Consider the following 26,063-nt stretch of genomic DNA (forward strand, 5'->3'; position numbering starts at 1 on the left):
CAGAATTTAATTAATCTAAAGAGGAAAAAAGTGACAATGTATGAGGCATGTTTGTATAAAGATTTTCATGTTTAAAAAATGTGAAACTGTATGCAAAAAAACCCTCCAAAAACCAAAAACAACCCCAACGTGGAATAGGCATTGAGGGTGGCAATGTTCAATTGAATTCCCAGGTTGCAGAATTGTTGAGCAGTGCCTGTCAGATTATATACACATCTCATTAGCAAGACTAGCAGTTACTAACATGAAATAAAGGTGTCTTTAAAAAAAGCCTGTAATTATTATTTGAGTTTAAAAGCATGTACATACTTCCTACAATCTAATAGATCTGGAAATAGAATAGATTATATTTTAACACATTGAGACTAGCTTTTGTTAACAAATATCTCATTTGGATAGTTAAGAAATTTCCGAAGAAAAAATTGACAGAAGTGGCTAAATAGGGAGAAAGTTATCCATTTTTTATATTTCCCCATTTTGCTTATTATAACTAATTTAGTTTATTGTGACTGTTATCTTGGGTTCAATAATAGATACATAAAGAACTTCTATAAGTACCTTTAGGGATAATGTAATTATACAGAAAGAGAAAATAGGAGAATTGGATCAAAGAGTAAAAAATACAACCATTAGAATAATATGGTATCTTTGTTGGGCCTAAAATTTCAATATCCAGTAAATATCTCTTAGCCAGAAAACTCAAGTAACAGTAAGTTAAAAGATTTAATTTTAGAATTTAATGTCATTTTAACTAATTAGTAATCCTAATTAATTTGAAAACCATGGAAAGAAACATAAATACACAAATTATTTCTACATAATAAACTTATGTAGGATCATCTTAGACAAGGTCAGAAGGGAAAAGAAGAAAGAACGTAGGTATATTTTTAAAAATTAGTTTACATTCAGAATAATAAATTATATGATTTCAGGAATAAGATCTACTTAATTATTTTTTTATTTAGAGCATCATTTAGTTTGTATTGAACTCATTAAGTATCCATCGCAATAAATAAATGAAATAGGAAGAAGGAAAGAATTTTTAAAAGTCAGTTTAAAGGGGAGCTCTGGTGGCCTAGTGGCAAGGAGCTGCAACTACAATCCCAGAGACGCACGGTTCGAATCCATCAGATGCTCTGCCGGGAAAAGGAGGGACAATCTCCTCCTGTACCAGTCAGATCTGATTTGACGGTACACTCACACAAAAATAATAATAAAAAACAAACAAACAAAAAAAAAACCAAAAAAAAAGTCAGTTTAAGTAAAAATAATAACTGTCAAACTAGATAAAAATAAAAACAACATATTATCAAATTAGCTATAATATTAAAAATTAAGTAGAGATATTCAAACTTTAACATAGTTTTAACGGTTCTGTAAGATGTTTTGGGCTTCCAGCTCCAGGCAATGGTTACATATGACTAATATCATAGTATCAAGGATCCTTCACCCTCATTGTACAGAGATGTGCAAAGTCCAGAACCCAGGCTTGATTCAATTCACCTGTACACTCTCCCGGGCTGGCTTCCACTATCTAGGAGATAAAGCTCATTGCTTTGTTTAGGATTCTCTTATAAGGAGATTTAACAATGAATTACATGGAAACTGCCAATACAGAATGTGATGCTCACAGAACACCCCAAACTTTATAATGTCCAATTTCATTGACTGTATGTAGTATAGACTTTAAACAATGAATACTTGTATTTTCATGGTAAAAATTAATAGCTGAAGAACACCTACCACTCCATCAGCGATTTTCTGAGTTCCATGAATTTCATATAGCTGTAGCTGTTTTTCAAACAGTTGGGCTATAGCTCTATGAACAAGCTCATATTGCTCCTATTAATTAGAGAGATGAAATGATAAACAAGAGACATTAAAAAAATAAGACAACACTTATAAAGCATATTTTATAAACTTAAACAATTGTACCTTTGTTTGTACTGCAGAATGCCTTTGTGTTCTCATTTCTTGTATTAAATTAAATACATTAAATTCTTCTGGTATTTTCTAGAATAGACAACACATAAAATTTGGTCAAATGTTTGAATAATAAAACAGTCTTCAAATTTTCACACAGAACTTACATACATGCTGGAAAACAACAAACATTTAGTAAGTACCTACCTTCTACATGACATACTATGCTCATCACAGTGTATAAAGCTAATCTTGACCCTAAACTTAAAACTTAGAGCCAAATTCATGGGGAAACATAAGTCTAGTGAAATCCATGCAACGGAAATAAAAACGCTTAACTCTGATAGTTGTATTAAAAGACAACTTAACTGGCTATTACAAGGTTATTATTCTACGAAAAGTGAAGGGGATATATGTAGGCATGGCAGACTAAATTGATGACTTGTCTGGGGAACTGAGAAATCTGGTGGAGATACAGTTCAGGATGAAAGGAGCAAAGGATATTTAAAGGATTTCTACTTGGCAATCAAATTGTAAACATGTATGTGGCCTGGAATGGCTGCATAAGGATCAACTAAAGGGAGCTAAGTAAAAATACAGATCCCTCAATTTTATCCCCGGAGACTAATTGTGAAAGCAGCTAAGCATTTTTTTCCCTATGCATCTGGGATTAGAACCACTGCAACAAGCAACACTAATCAGTTATAAAGGAAACGTTTCCCATGAGAGTTTGAAGTTTGAAAAGGAAAAACCTGGTATTTACTATAAGAATATCAAGAAAGGACAGATAGATTTGGGGGACATTTCTGAAGCAGAACTATTTGAACTTGATATTAAACAAAAATATATTAGATGACTAGAAAGATGGTAAAACTGATAATGATTATCAGGCTTGCTGATCAGAAGACTTTGTAGATACATCAAAAACTTTTTACAGTAAATCTTAACTTCAAGTCAAAGATATTACTTACATTACACCATTCAGTAAAAATGGAGACTGAGCTTGAAATACACAATTTTCTGAAATGAGATATTTATTTCACTTACTAGAATTTATCAAAGTGCCACTGCTCATCCATTTTCATAATTTTTTACTTCTCTGATAAAATGTGATAAAACCCTAGTTAAATTTTATTTGCTTACAATTTTTCATTTGCTTATCAGCAGATGAATATAGCTTTTGAAGGGAGTTCTGGTGGTTAAGGGTAAGGAGTTGTACTGCCAACTTGTGTTGGGTGCAGTTCAAATCTACCAGCTGCTCTGAGGGGGAAATATGTGCGATTTAGAGCCTCTGGAAACCCACCTGAGGAACATCTTTGAGTCGAATCTGACTCAATGGTACAAAACAACAACACAGCTTTTGAGAAATACAAAATTATAATTTAGGCCTAGGAGAGTTGTTTTTTGGTTATTGTTCTGTTTAAGAAACCAAGAATGGAAAGATAAAAAAAGATAATGGGAAGGAAAAAGAGAAAGGAGATAAAAAAGAAACAAAACATTTACTTCAAACTTCCCTCTGTGGAGATGGTTAAAATGCACAGCAATCCTGTAGAACACAATAGGACTGCTGTATACAGTTTCCAAACTTTAAATCTTTAAGGAAACAGACTGACACATGGAGGTGCTGGTGGACTTGAAATACCAATCCTTCCGTTTGCAACTGAGCTGAATGTTTTAACCATGGTACCAACTAGGTTCCTTAAACATTTTTTTAACCTCATTATGTAAGACAAAGATTAATATATTCAAAGAAACTACAAAGCTATGAAAAATTAAAAGAACCTCCCTAATGTATAGAAAAAGAAGAGATTTTGAACCCAGTTTTAAAAAAAATCTACATATGAGAAGAACTATGTTTTTACATCATATCTTTGTATTTTGCATAGGAGAAGGGTACTGAATGTACCATGGACTGCCAGGAAAACAAACAGATTCATCTTGGAGAGGATTAAACCAAGCTACTCCTTGGAGGCAAGGATTCTGGGGCTTCGTCTGACATACTTTGGACATGTTGCCAGGAGGGACGGGTCCTTGGAGAGGGACATCATGCTTGGGAGGGTGGAGGGACAGCGCAGGAGGGGAAGACCCTCTATGAGATGGATTGATTCAGTGACTGGGGTAATCGGGATGGGTGTGTCAGAGGCGGTGCAGTTGGCGCAGGATAGAGCAGGGTTTAGGGCTGTTGTGCATAGGGCCGCTATGAGTCGGAAACGACTCGACGGCACGTAACAACAACAACAACACACAATTTCCTGGAAGTGATAATCATTTACAATAAAGGCAATAATTAAACTTAAGCACCTGGAACATACCACACATCATTCTAAAGAACTTTAACATAGCTAATTCTTGTAGTCTTCTAAATGGCTGCCAGGAGTTAGTACTATTATGGCCCATATTCAGAAAAAGAAATCAAGGTCCAACAAAATTAAGCACTGTCGCTAAAAGACTAAAAGAATTTTCATCTAGGCAACCTGGTTCCAAGGCAGCATTAATTACTACATTAGTCATTCCAATAGGAACTGAAAGAAGTTTTATCTAGAATAAATATGGAAAGGAATGAGAATTCTGAATTTTGGGGAAAAAAAGTCAATGGAAGGTCTACATCTTTAACACAGGGATTCATTTACATAGAAAAATAAATTATCATTTGTACTTTGTTTTACTGCCCAATATTTTACACAGCAAAGCTACTTAAAAAACAAAACAAAACAAAGCAAACCAATGGCGGCTATTAGAATAAACAGTTTAATTTACAGGAACAAAAAACAAAACAAAACATTAACAAGTATAACAAAACATATGCTCTAATTTTCTGCAAGTAGTAACTGAAGTTGAAAATCATAACAAATCAACTGGATATTATGCTATATAAAAATTATTCTTACCCCAGCTTTCAGTAAATTCCATGTATAATCTATAGCACAAATGGCACCTGTTCGTCCACAACCTGCACTATGGATAAAAACAATTTTAATTTAGTGATAAAAGAACTTTAAAATAAATGCACATTAAGTATGTTAATATTTGTAAGCAATAAAATTTAAGAAATTTGACAATAATCTATTTGGTAAAGAAACTACAATTTAAAATGTATGCACAGTAAATCTGTAATATTAGTACTAGCATCTTTTTTATACTTAAGGGACTGCCAAGAGTAAGAGGCCCACAAGTTACTTAGAAATTTCCCCCTCTTTTTTAAATTTTTATTAATTTTAATGAATGTTTACAGACTTTGGATTTCCATTCATTCATTGTTGAACAAATTACTTTTTTCTAAGTCAGGATATTTAGGACCCTTAACTTTGGAAATCTAATTCTACTTCTTACAAAATCTTGTCTACATGGTAGTATCAGAGAAAATTTATTCTATATCCAAGACAGCTCTAGACATTTAGAGTGAAGGATGAAACACTACATTCCAATCTACTGGAGAGTTATAAAGTAATATATTACAAATGGTTTTATTACTAAAAAGCATAATAAAAATATTTTAAAGAAAGGATTCTCAATAGAAGGGATACACAAACACTTAGGGTTTAGAATCAAACAAGCAAAAAGGCAACAAAAGGTAATGTAAAATGCTGGTTCAAAATTTAAAGCTGTGTATAAGAGCTATATCCTTTCTCTATACCTATTCAGTTATTATGCTGAGCAAGCTGTACTAAAAGAAGAATGTAGCACCAGGATTGGAAAAAGAATATGCTTTTGAATTGTGGTGTTAATGAAGAGATTTCTATTTTAGCCTTATTAATAGGGTTATATGGTTAAAACTTGATAATTTTAAAAAGTATGATATTACAAAGACCTGACAATCAGTCCAAGGATATACAATGGAAAGTTCAGAAACAGATCTGAGCATAAGTATTTATTATAGAATGATAGGTTTTCCAATCAAAAGGAAAAGCCTGAACCATTCAATAAATGGTACTGGAAAAGCCATATTACAATAAAAACTAAAAAATTCATTCTTTCGTCACAAGTTAGCCACAATAAAATTCATGATGGATTAAAATTATGTTGTTGTCTGGTGGCAATGTGTTGATCCAACTGACAGCAACCTTATTTACAAGGCGCTCTAATGGTCAAACGGTAAATGTTACACTGCCAACCCAAAGACACAGTTCTGTTTACTGAACAGCAGGTTCTGCATAAGCACATTCAATAATCAGGAATTCCCATGCTTTTCAATGTTAATTATCACTTTTTATGATCCACTCAGTTGAATGTCTTTTCAAAATCAATAAAACACAGGTAAATATTTTTTTCTGGTATTCTCAGCTTTCAGTCAAAATCCAGCTGATGCCATTAATTAAATTAGATCCCTCATTCCATGGTTTCTTTTGATATCAGTTTGAATTTCTGGCAGTTGTCTGCCAATGCACTATCATTGCCATTTAAAAAATAATGTTCAGAAACCTTTTACTTATGTGTGATATATGCTATTGTCCAATCATTTCTCATTCTCTTGGATCATCTTTTATGAAATGGGACTGGCCAGATATTACTGCATCTGTTAGTACAAACAATAGTATTTGTATTCTATTCTGTCAATTCTTAGAAGCCTTATTTTTTCCCAATGCTTCCATGTAGCTTTGACTTCTTCCTTCAATACCACTGGTTCTTGATTATATGCTACTCTCTGAAATGGTTCAGGCAAGACAAATTCTATTTGTTACAGTATCTATATATTTCTTCTTTTGATGATTTCCGTTTCAGTCAATATTTTGCCCATAGAGTCCTTTAATACTGGTATACTTGAATCTTGGACATATTCTTCAGTTTATACAGCTGGAGAAATGTTGAGCATGGTCTTCCTTTCTTGTTTCCTATTCTAGGTTACTGAATATCTTATAATGCTTTCTCTTATCAAACTCCCCTTTGAAATCTTCAGTTCAGCTCAATTACTTCATTTATCACTTCTTTTTGCCTTTTGTTTTTTAATTGTGCCGTCAAGACAGAACTGAGCCATAGCTGACCCTCCAGCAGACTTTGGAGGCCGTTAACTGCCTAGGAGGAGACTGCTCATCTTCCCGTGGAGCAGCTGGCAGATCCAAACCACGTCCTTTGGGAATGCAGCACAGCTTCTTACCATTGTTGTTTTTGCTAGGTACAGTCAAGTTGAGTGCAACTCACTGCGATCCTATGAACCTGAACCCTGTTCTATCTGAACCCTGTTCTATCCTGTGCCATCCTCATCATCTCTGGCACATTTAAGCCCATTGTCGCAATCTATGTATCAAACCATCTTGTTGAGGGTCTGTCTCTCTTTCATTGACCCTTCAATTTCCAAGTATGATATTCCTTTTCTAAGGAACAGCCTCTCTTAGTAACATATTCAAAATATATAAACAAAGTTTCACCATCTTTGCTTCAAGCACTATGGCTGCTTTAGTTTGTCTAAATTGCAAAGTAAGTTTCAAAGTCTGTTCTGATATGCATTCTGGTCACCCCCCCCCCTTTTCCTGTCTTTCTAATTACCTTTCTTTCTTCATGTATGATGCCCTAGATGGTATTCTACTACTTATCTGGTCATTAGTGTTCAATGTTTCAGATCCATTCTTGATATTGTCTATAAATTTACTTTGAAACATAATATTAAAAAAATATTACATCTATAAAAATACTAAAAAAGTACAGGCAAAGATTTATGTAACATTATCGAAAGGTCTTCAGTGGATTGTTGTTATAGGTTTTGTCAAGTCTCGTATCACTCTTAGTGACCCTCTGAATAACTGATCTAAATACTGTCCTATTCTGTGCCAGCCTCACAATCTCTGACATACTGGAGCACATTGCTGCAGTCATTGTGTCAACCCATGTGGTTGTGGGTCTTCTCCTCTTATCGACTGTCAGTCTACCTTTCTAAGCACAAAGCCTCTCTCCTAGGAATAGCTTCTCCCAGAACTATATCTGAAGTAGATGAGGCAAAGTTTCAACAATTTTTGCCTCCAGGGAACACTCTATTTGCACTATCTCCAAGAGAGATAGATAGATAGATACACACACACACATACATATATTTTGTTCTTTTTACAGTCCATGAGATATTCAGTACTCTTCTCCAGTACCATAGCTCAAAGGAATCGATTCTTCTATCATCCTTACTCACTGCTCAGTTCTCAGGTGCACATCAAGCAATTAAAAAGACCATGGCCTGATTCAGCCACACCTTAGTCCTCAAAGTGACGTCCTTCCTCCTTAGGTATTTGGAGAGGTACCTGACTGCATATTTTCCCAGTGCAATATGTCCCAGATAAGTTGTGGGATGACATAAAGGACATCATCCATGAAAAGAGCAAAAGATCAGGTCACTACCAAGAAAGAGAAAGAAAACAGCAAAACGGATGTCAGAAGAGACTCTGAAAATTGCACCAGAGCATCAAGAAGGGGGAAAAAAAAAAAAACAAAAAACAAAACAAAACAGGGAAGAGGTGCTGAAGAGCTGAACAGAAGATTTCAAAGGGAAGCTTAAGAAGACAAAAGTATTATAATGGAAAGTGCAGAGAGCTAGAATTGGAAGAATAAAAGGGAAGAAATTCGCTAAGCATTTCTCAAGCTGAGAAAACTGAAAAACAAATTCAAGCCTTGAGCTGGAATATTCAGAAATGCTATGGGAAAAATCTTGAATTACCCAGGATGCATCAAAAGATGAGGGAAAGGGGGGAAGATGATGAAGGGAATACACAGAATCACTATATTAAAAAGAATAAGGATAAATTATGTATATTGTATTGAAACAGATGAGGGAAAGAACAGATTAGAAGTGATATATGATTGAATATTATGGTTAGCACAGGAATCCAGAATTAAGGTTGTATAGAGAAATGTACTCGGGGTGGGGGTTGGGGGAAGGGACATGGGAACTGTATACTAATGAAGGAATTTTTTTTTCTCTCTTCGGAGGGGGAAGCGAGCTGGTGGGGAGGGGTGGGCAGGGAGAAAATTGCGGCAATGAATGAATGGAAATCCAAGACTCTGGAAAAAAATAAATTAAAAATTTAAAAAAAAAGAAAAGAAAAAAAAGTTGTGTATCAGGGCTGTGTCCTTTCTCCACACTTATTCAATCTGTATGCTGAAGAAGTAATCTGGGAAGTTGGACTTTATGAAGAAGAATGTGGTATCAAGATCAGAAGAAGACTCATTAACAACCTGCATTATGCAGAAGGCATAATAAATAAAAAAATAATAAATAAACCAAAAAAAAAATAATTAGATGACAGTGAAACACTTCAGGAAGCACCAAAGGTAATGAATGAAGTTCAAGCTGCACTAAAGACAATGACAAAATTAAGGCCCCACGAATCGATGGGATACCAACCAACACGTTTCAAGTAACACATCAGGCTTGGATGTGCTCATCAGTCTATGTTAGGAAATTTGGAGGACAGTGGCCTGGCTGACTGACTAGAAGAGATACATATTTGTTCCCATTCCCAAGAAAGGTGATCCAACAGAATCTGGAAATTATCAAACAATATCATTAATATCACATGCAGGTAAAAAAAACACTGCTGAAGATTATTCAAAAGCAGCTAGAACCCTGAAGTTCAAGCTGGGTTTAGAAGAGGGCAAGGCATCAGGAGATATCCCCCTAACTGACCGACCCTTCAGCAAGTATTCAAAGGCAGTCAACTGCATGAGAGGAGACCGAAATGTCAATAGTAATAAAGGAAGATTGAAGAGGTCTTTGGCATCAGGAACTCAGTAGATAGAAACCACTAATTTGACTAGATAAAGCAATGTAAAATTATATATGGCAAAAAGTCTGCATAATAACCTAAAAATACTTGTAAACACTTGGTTAAAGGTTAATATTCCCAATATAGAAAAGAATTCTCATAACTTATGAGATGTTCTTCCTCCCCACTGGAATGGTATCTTGCTTTTCATTATAAACAGAACAGAACGGATTGTGAGTTACAAAATGGACCAGGTAATAGAAATTATTCAATGTTAAATTAAGAACAGTTGGCTACTATAAATTGATTTATCTTAAATAAAAACAACCTACTGTTCTTGTAAACACTGCAACTCCTGAGGCCCTCCACTTGGTGTCTGAGATTATAAATCTTTATGGGAGGAAGTTTCCCATCTTTATCCTATAGAGCAGCAAGTGGGTTCAAACCATTAACCTTTGGTTAGCAGCACAACATGTAACACAATATATTACCAGAGTTTTTTAAATAACATTATGTTGTTTTTGTTAGGTGCCACAACTCATATTCTATCAGATCTGAACCTAGCCTTATCCTGCACCATCATAAGATTTGACAGGCTTGATAACATACAGAACTACTGAGTGCCTCCTAAAACCAATAAATCTCATATTATCAATCTAAACATTAATGGCAGGGCTTGCAAGATACTCTATGAAATTAATGGTTATGCAATGACTAACTAAACTGCAAACATATGAATCAATAAAAAGACTTCTGGAGAACTAAGATGGCGGCGGCAGGAGCGGAAACAGCATAAGGAATTTGGAGGAGCAGCAAGATGCATAGAAACAGGCCACCATGCCCCTCCAGAGTCCTCAGATTATTGATATTTGAACAACTAAACAGTTGATTACTGGTGTTCAATAGGGACTGAGGCTCAAAATCTAGAGAACAAGGATTCTCAAGAAAAGAATGGGTGAGTCTCATGGCTCCCAGCCCCCCACTGCCGAGCCCACACCACTGCCTCAGCTCCATGGGGCCTCCATGGCCAGACCCCAGGGATCCCCTCACCTGGGATAGACAGTGGGCACCAGGCCCCGCAGCTGGTACGACGGAGTCTCCACACAGCCACAGAATAAACTTATTCTAAAATAAAGTCTCAGAACCAAGAAGCTGGTGACAAGAGATGCAATATGAGGAGCAGGAGGCCTGGCAAGCAGCACTGAAACAGGCCATGCAGCTGACTGACAGCCATCAATACGAACTGAAGCTCAACATCAAGAGGACAGATTCCCAAAAGAACATAGGTGAGTCCCATTTCCCCCCACTACCAGCCGCTGAGCCCGTGCTGCTGCAACCCCATGGGGCCACCATGGCTGGAGTCCATAGGTCCCTTAGTCTAGAGTGGGTGGCAGATGCAGTGGGGCCAGTGTGACAGAGCCACCACACAGCTGGTGGCTGTGGATGCCAATAGCTGTAAGACCCCAGAAAAGGAGGGGACGGTGGGTGGTGGGGGAAGAGTGGCAGGGGTGGCAGCACCCCACTGCCTGAGGTGAAGGAGTTGATATGGGAAAGCATCTTGCTGTCAGTGAAGTTTCCTTGGATAGGTCAGAGAGAAAAACATTATCAACTCAATGGATTGATAAGGTGTCTGTAGCAATGGGCTCAAGTATGTCTCGGATTGTGAGGATGGTGTAGGATAGGTAGGGCAAGGACAAGATTTGTTGTTCATAGAATTGTGGTGAGCCATAGAGAGATCTCTGTTGGCCTAGTGGATAGAAAGCTATGCTACCAAACTAAAGGTTGGGGTTTTAGTATGCAGCCCTCAGGCCTGGTTTTGCTTGTTTTCAGTCAGACACTCTTCTAAGTAATAGATCACTGCTCTGCCAATTGGCTATACAGAGATAACTCATGGTTGCTGTGAGGCTAAACACTGTGACACTGAAGTGACAAATGTGATAATGGTTACCCATGGTGGACGGTGTTTGATGGAGCTCTCAGATTAAAACAAGCATGGGAGCAGGAGTGGCATCTACTTCCGAAATAGCTTGCCTCTGAATTTAGAGAAACGATGAAAGTTATACAAATGTTTAGGTCTTTCATTCATAGAATCGCTATGAGTTGTCTACAACTCAATGACAACAATAGAAACTAGACGACAGACCTTCTCAATGCACTACATCTTTTGATTTCTTGACTACTGCTGCCAAGAACTGTTTAGACCCAAGGTGGGTCTGTTCACCATACTTAAAGCCCCTTCTCCATTTGTAAAGGGGGAGGATAGTGGGGCAAATGTGGCAGCACCAGAACCAGGGGTACTGTCCCAGGCCATGGTCTTTAGTGAGACAAAGGGTCCAGACGGTGGTAGGGGGAAGAACAAAGACAGGATGGAACCCTTGGGGCAGGGCCCATCTGGACCCTGGGGAGAGCCGTGAGCCATTCAGCCCTCTGGGTGTGCCATCTGCAAGAGGTGGTGGTGGGGAGCCATCCGCCCATGGGGTGTGCCAGCTGGCCCCTGGGAGATCCATCTGATCTCTGGGAAGAGCCTTCAGGTTGCTGGGGTAAACTGCCTAGGGTATACAAAGAATTTTATCTAAGCTATTTTCCTCCACCTTCTCCCCCAGTACACCTGAAAGTAACACCTCCAAAGCCCTTCTCTTTGTAACTCACAAATTTGTTCTCTCTAGGTTTGCTCTTTCCTACAGATAACACTGAGTTTTGCTCCAGACCTGAACCCTGAACCCAGTTCCAGAGACAAAGGGGAAATATAACTGCCAGCTAAGGAAGCGAAGGAGGATGAGGCTTCATGGTTCAGCCAGTCATCCCCACTGGACCCACCTTGGCAAACACTGTGCAGTCCAGAGGGCAGTAAAGGTCAGAAAAATATCTTCTAACTGAACAAGAAGGCATGCAGCTTCAACCAAGGACCACCAGTAAGGTGTTAAAGTGGGTTCCCCTTCCCCCTTCACATCAATGCCCCTATTCAGCATGAAGAAGCCAGAGAGTCTGCACCCCATTCCCAAGTGAGAAACCCACAAGTGAATAAGATAATTTCTTTGTTAAAAAAAAAATAAAAATTGATCATCAGTGGGAAGGGGGGAGACTTCTACAGATCAATTTAAAGTGGAGATCTGCAAGTACTTAAATGTGCAAAGACTAGTTGGATAAAGTGACCAGTAAATGATTCAGTATTATAGAGTGCTTGCTATGAAATAATCAGATGCAAAATATAATTTAATAAGAATGTCTAGTAACTATAACTATAAAGTAATAAGGTACTATAAGAACGCTATTTTCCTATTCTACTAAAATTTTAGTAGCTGCAAATGATATCATGTCGGGATATCACAGGTGGTAAATACAAATGTTATAACTGATGTTCCTTACAAAATGAAAATGAACTGAGTTTCTCATCAATTCTAAGCCACATTTTTTAGTACATGTTGTAATACCCTGAAAATGGTATATATTTTTTCAGCAATAACTTTTCACAAATCTCTACCCCTTATCAGCAACAATTTTTTAATATGTAAATTACTGTTCTTTATAACATCTTAGGTTAACAAGATCACAAATATATACATACTTATGTACCACACACATACAGCGATAAATATGGAAAAGAAAGTCATGTCAATGTTTATCAGGCACAGAGACTATATGCCAATTGTTCTAAAGAAAATGATGAAAACATAAATTCTTTTAATGCTCTAAATCACATATTAATCTCTCTAGTCAAGCATATTTATTAACCTGTTCAAAAGGTAATGTTTGGTTCTCAGGATTACTATTCATACAAAAATATTTTCTTTAAGTACTTTTTTAAATTAAAGAAAATAGTATTACATTATTACATTGACTTTACAATTAGATCATGATTGTAATCTATGGTACTATAAAAGTGAAAAGAATTTTCAAAATATTGTATTTTAACATGACTACTATTCTTTCAAGTAGATGAGATAAAGATCAATTTTATAAGGCCTCACATTAGTTTACTAAATTAAGTTTAATAAATTCTAGATTATATCCATTCAATTAATGTAGAAAGAAATACAAAAAACAAACAGAGCAAAATGCTACATTTAGAGATTTGTAAAATTATTTTGTACCTGCAATGAATACAAATAGGTACATCTTCATGCTCTTGGTATTTTCTCATTAAGCTTATCATGTCCAGGATAGAATCAAATGATGAAGGGACATCATGGTCTGGCCAGTTCACATAATGAAACTGATAGAGTCTACGAGATTCCTTGAAGATAAATAAAAATTCAACAATAATGAGAATATACTTGCTGCAAGTTTTAAACTTTACATAAAAGCTTCATTCTGTGGTATTTAGCAATGTAACCTAGATTTATTTACTATTTATCACACACCAGGTACTGATCTAAGTGCTTTACAATTTATTTAACCAGACAGGTAGTCTTCTTTGAATTGTGATTTTAATGAAAGTTTACAGAAAAGTTGGATTTTTTATGGTACATTTTCCTCAAGAAAGGCATTCTTAATAATATTTTAACTCTATAGATAATAAGAGATGGAGAGATTAAATAGTTAAAGAATATTCAGAGTGAGGAACAGATATGGAATTTGAACCCAAGTGATGCTATCCTATCAGTAGAATCTGCTTCAACCATTACATTAACTAAACTACACTGAATAAATGAAGAGTATATCTTAAGCACTGTTTGAGAATCTTTGGTAACTATAACACTAACAGAACATATAAACTGAAAAAGCACTTAGAAGTAAATCCTAACTTCATATCTTTGTAAATCCTGGATCTCAAAGTATGGACTACAGACACTTCAAAGTCTTTTCAAGGATCAGTGCCTATAAATTTGAAACTATTCAATTCCAACTCATGGTGACCTTCCATGAGGTTTCCAAAGGAGCAGAGTGCCTCATCTTTCGGCCATTCAGTGGTTGCTGGATATACACTGCTAAACACTCTAAACCACTAGGGCTTTTCTTTTCAGCATAACACTAAGGCATTTTTTGCCTTTTTCATTCTTATTCTATCATGAGTGTACAGTGGAGTTTTTTCAAGGACCAACATGATTTGTGATGTAATCTCTTCTGACAGTGAATGTACATATTCCTGTAATTTTAAAACCTTCCTAATTTTAATTTCAAATATAGTTAGTAATTAGTGATAAACTCCACAAAAAGAAAAGCTCCATTAGGCAACAAGCAAGAGCAATGATTTCGAAAATTACCACATAACTTAGGAGGGACTGAAGAGCATTATGCTAAGTGAACTAACTCAGTCCCATAAGGAAAAAATATTGTATTAAGATCATTATTGTAGAAATAGATAACTAGTAAAATGTGTATGAGAATCCAAGGAGGGGAGAGGAGGAGCAGAGAGGTGAGGATGGGCAAGGGGGAAATCACAGGGTTGCACAACTTGATGGTAGAGGGAGGGGTAGGTAAAGGAAATGAAAAAGATCCAGTGTGAAAAACAATATAAACAAACTTTGTAAGCAAACCAGTATAAAATAAAAATTCAGTTTTAAAAAAAATAATAAAAGTTCATGGGATTTCTCAATTATTCTGAAGACTATAAAGGAGTCCTAGGAGCAAAATGTTTAGAAGATTGCTAGTCTAAGGCTACTGAGGAGAAAAAGGATATTGCTCAGAAACGGATGACAGCTAACACCATTCTAAGTTTCTATTATTTTATAGAATGCAATAAGCGTAAGGACTAAAGGTACCAAAAGCATTTAGATTGGAATTCCTTTTTAATTAATTTCTATGAAAGAAGAAATTTTTATATTTCAACAGTGTGAAACAAAGTTTTTTATTATGTAGTATTTATATATCTTCTCTTTAAAAACTATCCTAAGAACTATCTCTAAAAGGAAAATTACTTACATTTTGAAATTCAAGTAGCAGTGTCCTAATAAAGTAGTCTGTTCTTGCTTGTTCGGCTTCCTAAATAAGTAATTGTGAATCAGTAAGAACATTAAAAGCAAACATATATAGATGCCAACACAAACAAAAAAATTAGTTTCAATCCCACATTATATCAACCTCAATTCCAGATGTATGCTTGATAAAAACTATTTGAAACATCATCTGTTTAAGTTTTCTTTATAGATTGTTATAACAATTGTTTCATCAGAAGTCTACTATACAATAGTATATTTATGCAATAAATACAGCTTAACGCTTATGCTGAAAATGTAAAGGGAAGTATGGTCAGGATTTGTCCACATAATTTAAGGTTGCTATCCTATACTCTTCTATGTGAAATTACTACTTTCCTATAAGAATAAAGTTTTAATGTGATTTTCCCTAACTCAAAACTTAACTCGAGCTACTGGCATACAGGGTAGAAAGAGGATGCACTAAGAAAATGGCAAATTATTTTAGTTGATGAAAATACAACCATTTTAAAAAGGCTATTTATTTATTCTGGATTTAGTTGTAAAAATTACAGTAATTTATTTTTAATTTTTAAAAATAAAGGGGAAGGTAAAATTTTTTATTTTTCCAAGTTTTAACTTTTTCTATTAAGGAACAGATAGTATTTTTAGCTCTGAGGACAATAAAACCTCTGCCTACTCAATCTTGCCTTGTTTATTATAAAGAATGCCTAAAGGAATGGATGTGGCTGAGTTCCAACAAAACTATTTGTAAAATTGCATCTGACCCAAGGTAAAATGTTGACTCCCTGGTCTAAGTAACTGTTGTTATGTAGACCTCACAGAGACTGAGAACAAGGGACACAAATCTTGTCCTAAGTAGTAACATACAACTGGATGTCTGCTATTCAATTTTCCCCAACTCCGAACCAGCAATTTACAGTTATCTTCTACTCGGTTTAAAAACAATTCCATTAATATTGGGTGCTGCTGAGTTGATTTCAACTTATTTGGACCCCATGTGACAGAGTAGAGATGCCTTACAGAGTTATCTCAGTTTCAAATGCTCTAACTGCCAAATAGTCAAGTCATTCACTATTGTTATTTTTACTAACTTGCTCTCCAAATAAAAATTTCCTTTTTTCCTGCCGTTAAATCAGCAGTAATAAATCCTAAATTGTTGTCTGAAATAACCATAACCAAACTCACTGAGTTCAGGCTTACTCAGAAGGACACTCCCTTCAGTTTCCAAGGCACCATTAGGGCTAATAATTTTATTGCATTTAAGTTTACAAAGATTCAATACAACCATACTACACAGAATCAGGTTTCCAGACCATTTAGGGACCTAATACTGTAAAATATTTTTGGATTAATAAGGATATGTTTTCTGAAACAGATAGTGTGGTTGGTATTGGCTATTATTACTCAATGTCTGTATGAAATGTGTAGGATGTTTCTGAAACTTTTTACACCAACCACACAACTCATTTTCAATATAACTTCAGAGAACTGAGTGCATGTTAAGGCAAGCTGTTAAAGTTGGGGGAAAAAACCCCTCATAATGCATTACAAAAAGAGACTGTTAACAGTTTTTGTGTTCCCTGTCAACATAGAAAGCTTTGAACTTTTTTTTAAAATGTTTTCAATTTTATTTTATTATTTTTTTGTGTTGGTACCATCAAATTGGATCTGACTGGTACAGGAGGAGATTGCCCTCCTTCTACAGCAGATCACCTGGTGAATTCCAGCCACGTGCCTCTGGGATTGCAGTGCAGCTTTTTGCTACTAGGACACCAGAGCTCCCTAGCTTTGGACTTTTTAAGTACTCACCAAGGCATTCAAAAATTCCAAGCTAAGTCATAAAATTATGAACATCTTGTACTCACCAGTGACAAGTATAATCCAAGTAATTATATTTCATTTAACCATGAAAATGATGTTAGAAATAGAAAATTCTACAATGAGGAAGGTATTTCATTTTCATGAGTTCTTAATTATGGTCTAGCTGAGTAAGTAAAATCTTATTCTTTAAGGTGGTCAAGAAAGTGGTACCATATGGAACTTATACAAAGCAAATAATTTGGTTTTATTTTAAAATGTTTCTTTCTTTTTCCTACTTGCTTGCTTCTTTTCTTCTTTGTTTTTCAATACATTTTCACAGATTTTTTTTTTCTATGTTAGTTTTGGAACCTAAACTTCACTAATTTCTAGAGGCTATGAAATAGTAAGGTATACATTTTAAGTTTGTAGATAAAGTATCTGTTGGAAAGATTACTAAGTTCCCAAGAGTAATCTTTTCTTTTCTTGCAGGCTACCAATCCTCACAGCCACATGGGCATAACCCAGCAACGAAAAGTTGACACAGTGTATTTCAGTCATCAACTGTCTTTCCCCTTTTATTAAATATAACTGCCAAATAGTTCAACTGCCTAACTGTTATTATTCCTTTTACTTTTATATCCCCAAATACTTTTTATGAACTGATATATGAAAACTAATACATGAATATTACACATTTATAAAAAGCCATTTACAACAATTCTAAATTTAAAAGTAATGTTAAAAATTATGGTTCAAACTCACCAGATGCTCTGCTGGAAAAGGAGGAACAATCTCCTCCTGTACCAGTCAGATCTGATTTGACGGTACACACACACAAATAATAAAATAAATAAATAAATAATAAAAAAAAACAACAACATGTAAGATCCTTAAAAAATAAGATCATTTAAAAAAAGTAATATTAAAAATTAAAAGTAAGTCATTGTTTATTACCGATAAATGCAGGTTTATATCAAAGTACAGAGTACTTGATGTATATGAAACCAAATTCCTATTAATTACAATTTCATTCATAATCTAGCATACCAATTTTCATATATATATAAAAAATAAATACTTACACAAGAAATTTTAAATGGTGCAAATGTTATAGGGTCTTCTCCATACAAAGGCCAGTAACGCTCACATTTTTTCTGTTGTCCAAATAAATAAGAAATCCATGTTAAAATTTCTGAAATTTTTAGAAATATGTTGTGCCCTGGGATTCAGCTGGCTACTTACTTCCCTGAAAATAAAAAAAAACCTGCCAAAGTAGCTGAGAGAGCTTAGAATTAACCAACTGTTCTTAAAGGTCTTGAATATACCCTTTAAGACAATCACAATCTTACTATTCTAAAGAGAGATAGCATTCTTTTCTATGTAAGTAGACCCCAAAAGATCATTCTCTGGAAAAGGAAAAAAATAGGGGTTGGCCCAATGAGGCTCATCTAGTATAAAGTGTTTCTAGCTATTGCTGTGAAATTATAATGTAATATGAAAATCTTTATATCTGCCTGAAATGTCCTTAAAAGTAAAATCTAAAAAAAAAGTAAAATCTGTGGCATACTGGAAATAGTACTCTGCATGGTCTCAGAAAAGTTGCACAAGTACTAATTTTACTGGTCTTCATTTTCTTTAACTAAAAAGAAAAAAAAGATATAGTAATCTTTACCTTACAGGGGTGTTTTGTATGATTTTAAATTTCTTTTATTAATGTCTAAAAGCATATGCCAACATAATGTATTATTTTAACTATGTCATTTTCTTTGAAATTACAGATAGTATAAACACTTTTTCCTTTTACTATCCCATTTTAAGAATACAGATAGCAGAACAAGGTATCTTTTCCCCCAGGGAGCAGTCACATAGGTTCAAAAGAGAAACTTTTTATTTAGCAGCTGGGCACTTAACCACTGTGTCCAAGTGGCTCCTAGAATACATGGGAACTTACAGAACTTGGAAGTGTTAACTATTAAGACTCAAACTCATTGCGCTTGTGTCAATTCTAATTTGTGTTATTGTTGTTAAATGCTATCAAGTAACCAATGACTTACAGTGACTTTAAAGAAACAGATTTAGGACTGCCCTGCACCATCTCCACAATTCTGCGGTGCTTAAGCCTACTGCTGTAGTCAGTGTGTCAATCTACCCCATAAGGGTCTTTCTCACTTTTGCTGACTCTCTGCTTTCCCAAGCATGATGTCGTTTTCTAAGGATTGGTCCCTCCTGACAACTTAGCCAATGTACATGAGACAAAAGTCCCACAATCTCTACTTCTAAGGAGCACTCTATAAGGAAATTTTACAAACCACCACACAATTTATTTTTAAAGTTTTATTTGTGTGTCATATTTACAGAAACCCATGTTTAAGATTCATTTAAATACCTATTCTCTAGGAATACATTATCATAACACTAAAATGTTTAAGGATAGATATCATAATGGTTTTGGGAACTAATTCGCTTGCACAGCACATAAAAATACCAACATTAAAAAACCCAAAGATCATACAAAAAAATAACTGAAGTAGTTAGTATTTGCAGAGAAATCAGAGCCATAGAGAAAAAACCCCATAAACAGATGCTAAGGAATCAGAATGATTTGCCTTCATTTGCTCATTTTAATTCCTTTTTTTGTCACTGTTCTCCATTAGTCCATAAATACTAATGCTTATTTTATTACATGAAAAATAGTAATTTTAAAATCAAGTTTAAGTGTTTTAGAAGTTTGGGGTTTTTTTGTTTTTTTTTTTTAATTTGGACTAAATAAAATAGCATAACACACAAAAAAAGTTTCAGTTAGATGATACAATAAAAGAAAAGACATACATTTCTAGAAATGAAGGGATAAAAGGTATACTCTATAATTATTTTAAATGTTAATAGATTAAATATACATACATACCCTTCCCATCTCAAATTCTCGGCAAGCCATAACAATGATCTAAGAGGAGAAAGAAAAAGAAAAAAAAGTGTGGATAAAGGAAGATGCAATGGAGACTTTTTCAGTTAAATATAATTATTTTTAACAAAATACAAATATCAGGAATTCATTTACTCCTTCACTGACTAATAGAGGATGACAATGTTTTAGAATCCTTTTCATTAAATAGAAAAAGGCCCTTACCACTATGCTTATACACGAGGACTGAGGACCAAGTGTTACAGATTTCTTATTTGTACAAAATCAAAACTGTCACCAGAGCAACCTACTGGGCTACAAGGTGATAAATAGAAGAGCAATGTGGCTTTACAGTAACTGAACTCAGTTATTTCCCCATTTCCAAATCTAAACTCATGCTATTTTCTTCATCCAGAAAGAGAAAGAATATGCCAATAATTTAAGATACTGGGTAGGATTTGCAGGAAGGGGTTTTATTCAAATTCTCTTAAATTTTATGTAATAATTTATATGATAAATTTTTTAAGAAGGTCTATTACTAAAAAAGGTTAAGAAAATGACTGCATAGAGAATTTCTTTGCCGACTAAAGTGCTCATATGTTTTTGGTTTTATAAGTTGTTTGGTAGTTGGCTATTACTGATTTGGGACAAGATTTAAAGTATTATCAAATGCTCTTTTTAAACTCTTCAATTTGTCTGTGGGAATCTAGCAACAATCCCAAGAAACTAGTACTTTTTCAGAAAACATTACCCTCTCAGTATAATTAAACAGATCATTATAAAATAACTGTCCCTCATTTTTTTTGTTTATTTATAGATTTTAAATAACACACACATGCACACACATATTTTAAAAACAGAAAATGCTCCTTTGCTGCTTCTGCCCCTTTCTTCAACCTCAACCCATTTCCATCCCACATAGCCAGTTAAGCCTGACATTTACAGTTAGAAATCTGTATTTTTGCATTTACATTCATTTGTACAGTTACACATTTACTTATCTACATGCAAATATATTGACAATGTAAAATGTCTAGCATCATTATATATTTGTCAAAGTATATTAAGAAAGTAAATTACTTACTACAACATTATACTCCCATATCATCCTCCAAAAGTCTATTACTGTATTTGCCAAAGGTCCTTGAGTTGCCACATATGCTTTTGGCCCATATACACCCTAAAATGATTAAAAGTAAATGTCACAATTGTTACTATAGAAAATATTGTTACCTAAATTTTTAAATTTCAAACTTTACTAATAATACTCATTTCACCCAAAGTATTTCTAAAGAAATTTTCATTCACAATACATAGAAAATAGCAAACTATATTAAATGCATTAAAACTTTTGCTGGCATGTTTTAATTTTTCTACAATTATCAAACATGACATATAGAATTGGTAATTAAAGACAAGATAACGCCAATAAGAATGGCACAGAATAGGACAGGGTTCAGATCTGTTGTGCGTATAATCAGATCTGTTGTGCACATAATCGTACTTGACTACAAACAAGTATTAGAGACAAAAAGCCTCATATACAAATACAACATAACTCTTACACATTAGAGGGCTCTGGTGAACTTGTGGCTGCACTGCCAACCTAAAGGCACACAGTTTGAATCCACCAGCTGTTTTTGATGGGTAACCTACTCCTGCATAATTTACAGCCTCTGAAAACCCCTGAGAGGGTCAACTGTGCATCAATTCTGACTTGACAGCAGAAAAAAACAACTTATTAGCACATTAATATTTTTGTCAACAAGCAGCAAAAGATTGTTTTGCTGCTAAAAATATGCTAAGACCAGCTAACAGTTCTTTCCTTGATTTCTCTAAACCATTAGATTCCAATCACCCAGTGGGCCACTTTAACTACCTTTAATTATCTATTCGACTCAAGTTCACTGAGTGCCTATAAAAAGATTTCTAATTGTAAATCTGTAAATAAACCAAAAGAATGACTAAAGCTGGAACACAGGAAGGCATTAAGTACTGTAAAAAAATACCATTTAAAACCAATACATACCTTAATAAAATTTGCATTGATATAGTCTGAATCTTGAGAAGGAGTCTTTAAAGTCAACTTAACTCTGCTGTGATCAACTATAAGGAGAAAAAACAAAGTGGATTTTATAAGTTATAACCTACTTGCACAAAAGTGATTCCTTATGACACTTAAGAAATATCTAAGAACATTTACTTTAAAAATAGAATGAATGCGTCCTAGGTAGCAGCAGGAAAGAATCTAATATATTATTGTATGTCTAAAATAAAAGAATAGAAAAATATATCAAGCAAACAGTAATTAAAAAGGGGCAAGAACAGCAATACTAACCACTGATAAAATATTTGTAAAGAGAAAAAAAAATAGTCTTTAAGGCAAAATACACCACAAAACTGACAAAGGCATTATATAATTCTTAAAGAACAATTCACCAAAAAGACATATATTTACACACCCAGTGACAGAGTTCCAAAAGAAATAAAAAAAACACTTAACAGCTCTGAAAAGACAACTCCTCCATAAGAATGGCAAGAAATTTTAAAACACCATTTCTATGAAATTCAATGCAATCAGAAAGAAACTCAGCAATGACACATAAGACCTAAAGAATACAAACTAACTCAGCCTTACAGACATATATAGAATACTCTACCCAACGGTAGCACAGTATACGCTCATTTCTAATGTATTTCCAAAATAAATCATATTTTATACTATAAAGACATATATATGCATTAAAATGTTAAAAACAGCACAAAGTTTTCTCTCATTGAAACACTCTAAAATTAGAAATTAACAGGAAGAACAAGAGAAAATGCAAATGTATGAAAACAGAATAACACCCTACTTAAACTAATTAAAGAGCCAAAATCAAAACTTTAACCACACAACTCAAACCAACAGAAAAAAAAGATAAAAAGCTCACAGTTGCCATCAAGGAAAAAATAAAAATCAAGAGCAAAATTTTGAAACAGAAATAAAAAAAGATTTGAAAGAAACATTAAAATCTACAAAACGGTGCTCAAATTGACAAAAGTAAAATATTCAAATAACACAAATAAAAAGTAAAATGGATGATACTATAATAGAATCAGATCAGAGAAAAAGGAACATACAGGTCTTGGCCTATGGTAATTTATGAAGGTGTGTTATAAAAAAAAAGGAGAGTCTTAGAAGCAGAACAGACTCCAGCATCCCTTGTTCCTCATTACTACAGGGAAATCATGCCAAAATCCCACAAAAGACTGGCAAGGAATCTTGAGCCAGACAAGAAGGAATCACCAGGAAAATGTGCCCAAACTGAGAATCCAGATGGTACATCAGCTAAAACAGAGAACTCCAGCCCTGTAAAGGAGTCAGCTTCTCACTGTGGAAATCAGGCACTGGCTAATGAAATCAGAGCTGGAGAGATGACTAGAGAAAGGCGTAGACATGATATTTGGTATCCTGGATCTCAAAGAAATGCCCAAACAACAGGATGGGATGGTGTTTGAAACTACCACGAAGTGGAAAAGGAGACCTTCTTCTACCATAGCAACTGTAAAGAGTCAGGCATTGTGGGACTTAAGAAGACTATGAAGAAAGCCCACCCAGACCACTTACTGTTTGAGAAAAGCAACCCAGCAAAAAAGGAGAACTCAAAATGGTCTAAGGTCCACGTACAATATATACAAATAATGGAGCATTTCATTCCCCTGGCTAAGCTCAAAATATAACATCATGCTCACAAGACCACTCAATGCCCTTTAAAAAACATGGCTCTCTACACTTGCCAGAGACTCTCATTTCAGCCCCTGACCTACAAAGAGTTTGATTTTATTTTGGACCTGGAGAAAAACCAACCAAGTTAGCTGGGACACTAGTGCTGGAATGGATAAGACCCCTCTCCAAATAAACCAGATTTTTATATGGCAAATAAGACCCAAGGAGGTTTGCTTGCTCTGTTTACCTGAGATTTTATATAAAAATTTTGTGTACTTACCCCTCTATTAAACAATATTAAAGTTGGAAAGCTTTTAAAACAACAACAAAAAAGGAACATACAGAACACTATGAAAAAGGGTTACATGGCACTAAGTCTCTTGTGACTCCTAGCAACCCTATGTACCACAGCCCTAAACCCTGCTCTATCCTGTGTCAACCTTACTGTCTCTGACACATCTACCCCATTACCCCAGTCACTGAATCAATCCATCGCATCGAGGTTCCTCCATCCCTTTATTCTCCCAAGCATGATGTCCCTCTCCAAGGACTGGTCCCTCCTTGCAACATGCCCAGAGTAGGTCAGATGAAGCTTCAGAATCCCTGCCTCCAAGGAGAAGCCTAGTTTCACCCTCTGCAGGATGTATCTGTTTGTTCTTTTAGCAGTCCATGGGATATTCAATACTCTTCTTTCCAGCACCACAACTCAAAGGCATCAATTCTCTTGGTCATCCCTCGTCATTGTCTAGCTTTCTGACACAGCAAGTAACTATGAAGACTATTGCCTGGATCAGGCACACCTTAAGTCTCCAGATTGACACCACTGCTCTTTAGTACTCTAGAGAGGTCCCAGACAGAAGACTTTCCCAGTGTAATTCATCCTTTTGATTTCCTGGCTTCTGGTACCAAAAATATTGACAGGCAAACTAAAGCTTTTAACAATCTCAATCTCTTCTCCATCTATCATGATGCTGCAAATAGGCCCAGTGGTGAGAATCTTTGTTTTCCTGATGATGTTGAACTTTAATCCATATTGAAGGCTGCAATCCTTGACCTTCTGCAGCAAGTGCTTCAGGCCCTCCACATTAAAAAGGGTGGTGGTTGTTGTTGTTAAGTGCCGTCAAGTCGTAGGCAACTCATAGAGACCCTATGAATGAAAGTCCTCGACACTTGCATGACTTTCATCCTTTCTCCAGGTTCATAGGGTTTCCGGAGGCAAGCTATTACAGAAGTGGATGCCACTCCTGCTTCCAAGCTTGTTTTAATCAGGGAGCTCCACCAAACACTGTCCACCACGGGCAACTATTAACGCATTTGACACACCACTGTCACAGTGTTCAGCTTCACAGCAACCACAGGTTACATCTGTACAGCAAGTGGACACACTAGGGCTATATGACCTAGAAGAATGTTTGACCAAAAAATTGGCTTGGTAGCATCACTTTAGGTCCACTAGGCCAGCTGGTCTCTCTATGTTGTTAAGTAAGTGCCATTGAGTCTAGGTGACTCAGCAACCCTATGAATGAAAGTCCTTGATGCTTGCGTGACTTTCATCCTTTCCCGAGGTTCATAGGGTTTCCAGAGGCAAGCTATTATGGAAGTGGATACCACTCCTGCTTCCAAAGCTTGCTTTAATCAAGGAACTCCACCAAACACCATCCACCATGAGTAACCATTATCGCATTTGACACATCAGTATCACAGTGTTCAGCTTCACAGCAACCATAAGTTACTTCTGTACAGCAGGTGGACACAATAAGAAAAGGGTACTAAGCCAAATCTGAAAACTTAGAATTTCAAGTATTATTTAAAGAAATTAAAGCAAATAAACAAAACTCCCTTTCAACAATTAAAAAAATGCTCCATGGGAGAGTTCTATTCAACAGATGACACCAATTCTATCAAACCATTTCAGAACACAGAAAAATAAAGAATACTCCCAAATTCATAAAGTCAGCACAATCCTGGTAACAAAGCCAAGTAATAGTATCACCAAAAAGAAAGCAAGTCATTATTCAATGCCACTGATTCAGAACTAACTCATAGCTGACCCCTCCACTGAGTTTTCAAGGTTGTATTTCACCCAAGAGGAGCTGTGGTTATAGTACTAGAAGAGGACCCCTCAGGTTAGAAGACATTAAAAATGCAACTGGAAAAGGGCTGTCTCC

At 35.3% G+C, this 26,063-nt stretch overlaps 1 protein-coding gene and 1 pseudogene across 1 annotated transcript in view; one reads left to right on the forward strand and one right to left on the reverse strand.

Moving 5' to 3' along the window:
• The window catches only part of PTPN12 (protein tyrosine phosphatase, non-receptor type 12), a 101,704-nt gene that overhangs the window by 18,139 nt on the left and 57,502 nt on the right, over positions 1-26,063 (reverse strand). The window contains exons 3-11 of the mRNA XM_006882599.1: positions 22,216-22,292; positions 21,271-21,366; positions 20,190-20,228; positions 18,367-18,438; positions 15,468-15,527; positions 13,697-13,839; positions 4,812-4,878; positions 1,936-2,013; positions 1,744-1,842 (exon numbers count right to left, since the gene is read on the reverse strand). Of these exons, the coding sequence (XP_006882661.1) occupies positions 1,744-1,842; positions 1,936-2,013; positions 4,812-4,878; positions 13,697-13,839; positions 15,468-15,527; positions 18,367-18,438; positions 20,190-20,228; positions 21,271-21,366; positions 22,216-22,292 (731 nt within the window). The remainder of the gene's footprint in view (positions 1-1,743; positions 1,843-1,935; positions 2,014-4,811; positions 4,879-13,696; positions 13,840-15,467; positions 15,528-18,366; positions 18,439-20,189; positions 20,229-21,270; positions 21,367-22,215; positions 22,293-26,063) is intronic.
• LOC102853400 lies at positions 22,406-24,044 on the forward strand (annotated as a pseudogene).

Source organism: Elephantulus edwardii, unplaced genomic scaffold (genome assembly GCF_000299155.1).
Source record: "Elephantulus edwardii isolate Elephantulus edwardi_28Jun2011 unplaced genomic scaffold, EleEdw1.0 scaffold00022, whole genome shotgun sequence".
Lineage (NCBI taxonomy): Eukaryota > Metazoa > Chordata > Mammalia > Macroscelidea > Macroscelididae > Elephantulus > Elephantulus edwardii.